Source organism: Buceros rhinoceros, unplaced genomic scaffold (assembly GCF_000710305.1).
Source record: "Buceros rhinoceros silvestris isolate BGI_N320 unplaced genomic scaffold, ASM71030v1 scaffold2529, whole genome shotgun sequence".
In the NCBI taxonomy this organism is placed as follows: domain Eukaryota; kingdom Metazoa; phylum Chordata; class Aves; order Bucerotiformes; family Bucerotidae; genus Buceros; species Buceros rhinoceros.
In genome coordinates, this window is record NW_010431911.1 from 35,218 (window position 1) to 36,880 (window position 1,663).

The following is a 1,663-nucleotide window of genomic DNA, read 5'->3' on the forward strand; positions in this document are numbered from 1 at the left end:
TCTCTTGCTTCTGCTGCCTTTACCTTTTGGGATATCATGCTCCAGAGAGTCTAGAAAGTCAGTGGATGGGTCCAGGTCAGCCTTTTCCAGCAGGGTTTTATTCTTCAGGTTAACAGGCTCAGTAAAATGGAAATAGGAACTTAACTTTTTTGCGTCCGTCAAAGAAAGACCTGCAAACAGCCGTTGGTGACCATCAGTACAGTGAGCTAGGATACCATCAAATATCATATTGTTTCTGTAACGCCTACAGCATAGGACAGAATCACAATCTTTCTCCAGCAGACTCCAGACACCACCAAAGACTTGACAGAAATGGATGGCAGCAATCCCCAGTGCTGTGCATTGCAGACCATGCTAACTGCATGGTCATGGCCGTTTAAGCAACAGGCATGAGTTGAGATCAACTCTCCAGGCCCATTTGGTTACATCCTGTCTCTAGCTGCAGAATTCGCTGCAGCTGTAATTGCTAAACACTGACATATGCTATACACAGACAAATGAAACTATGGGTTTAAGGATTCTCCTCCCACCTTCCAGAGTTGAACCATGCACCTGAACATTAGCGGCACTGGATTCTCTCCTCCCTGTTAACCTTATCCCAGGAAAAATTAAACCTGAAATCAAAATGTCAGCTAAAGAAAGTCATCTTAATTTTCAGCCTTTATGATGAAAGTACAGGGGACCCAGATAAAGACAATGAGAATTTACCTTCAAAGTTTCTGTTTTCACGCACAGCCCCAAGAGGTGTCTTCACAAATGCCCCCCGGGGGATGATACCAACTGCTCTGTCTATCTGATCTATCGTAGCTACTAGGCGGATCTCCTCCTTGATCAAGGGCTTTAAAGAAAAATAGGCAAATTTTGAGGGCAGGGCTTTCCTTGTCATTTCAGCAAATAAACTCGAGGTGACAAGAGAAACCAAAACAGACTCATCATCTTGGAGCCAAATGGCACCAAGAGGAGGACTACAAATCAGACATTCTTCTTTTAAGAAGAGAAGCAGGAGCAGACAGTCTAGATTCACCAGAAAATTATCTGTCCCTCCCTTCATCCATCCTTTCCTCCCTCTTAGTAAAGCTACTTACTCAGTTATAAAGAATGGTACCTGCAGTTCCTATGTAAAGACACTTCAGCCTGCAGTGAGGATCTGTACCAATTGTGCACAATAAACATAAAGGAGAAAGAATATTTCTGAGTGGTGTCTAACTCCAGGACTAGGCGAGTTCAGTCAAGAAGCTGTTGCTACACAATGATGGCAAAGAGGAAATTGTATGTATTCTGCCTGAGCACAAGCTCAGGCTGCTTATTACAAACAAGGAGGAGGAGCTACCACCTGTCCAGTGTGAAGGGTACAACTGTAGCAAAGAGAGTTCAAAAGTGTTTTGCTCTATTTACCTCCTTACCATCTTCAAACAATCTCTCAGCATCTTCTGCACTTATCTCAGCGTACTCATATGCAAAAGAAGGATCCCCCTGGAAACGGCCCTTCAGCTGCTCAGCCTGTGCAACCATCTCCTTGGTGGCTGGTGGCAGGAGGCTCCAATCCATGCAGTTCAAGCTGTCAGGGACAAGCATGACACAGACCCGAGCCAGGATTTGATACTGCCTTGCCAGGCCCCTCAGGGCACAGCGAAGCTCCCTCCAAGAGAGCTGAGCAGCCCTC

The 1,663-nt window shown here is 45.5% G+C and overlaps 1 protein-coding gene across 1 annotated transcript in view; it reads right to left on the reverse strand.

Annotated features, from left to right (window-relative positions):
- Positions 1 to 1,560, reverse strand: part of RSPH9 (radial spoke head 9 homolog (Chlamydomonas)) — an 18,561-nt gene extending 17,001 nt beyond the window's left edge. The window contains exons 1-3 of the mRNA XM_010143554.1: positions 1,396 to 1,560; positions 709 to 838; positions 24 to 170 (exon numbers count right to left, since the gene is read on the reverse strand). Of these exons, the coding sequence (XP_010141856.1) occupies positions 24 to 170; positions 709 to 838; positions 1,396 to 1,548 (430 nt within the window). The 5' untranslated portion in view covers positions 1,549 to 1,560. The remainder of the gene's footprint in view (positions 1 to 23; positions 171 to 708; positions 839 to 1,395) is intronic.
- Between the last annotated feature and the right edge of the window lie 103 nt (positions 1,561 to 1,663).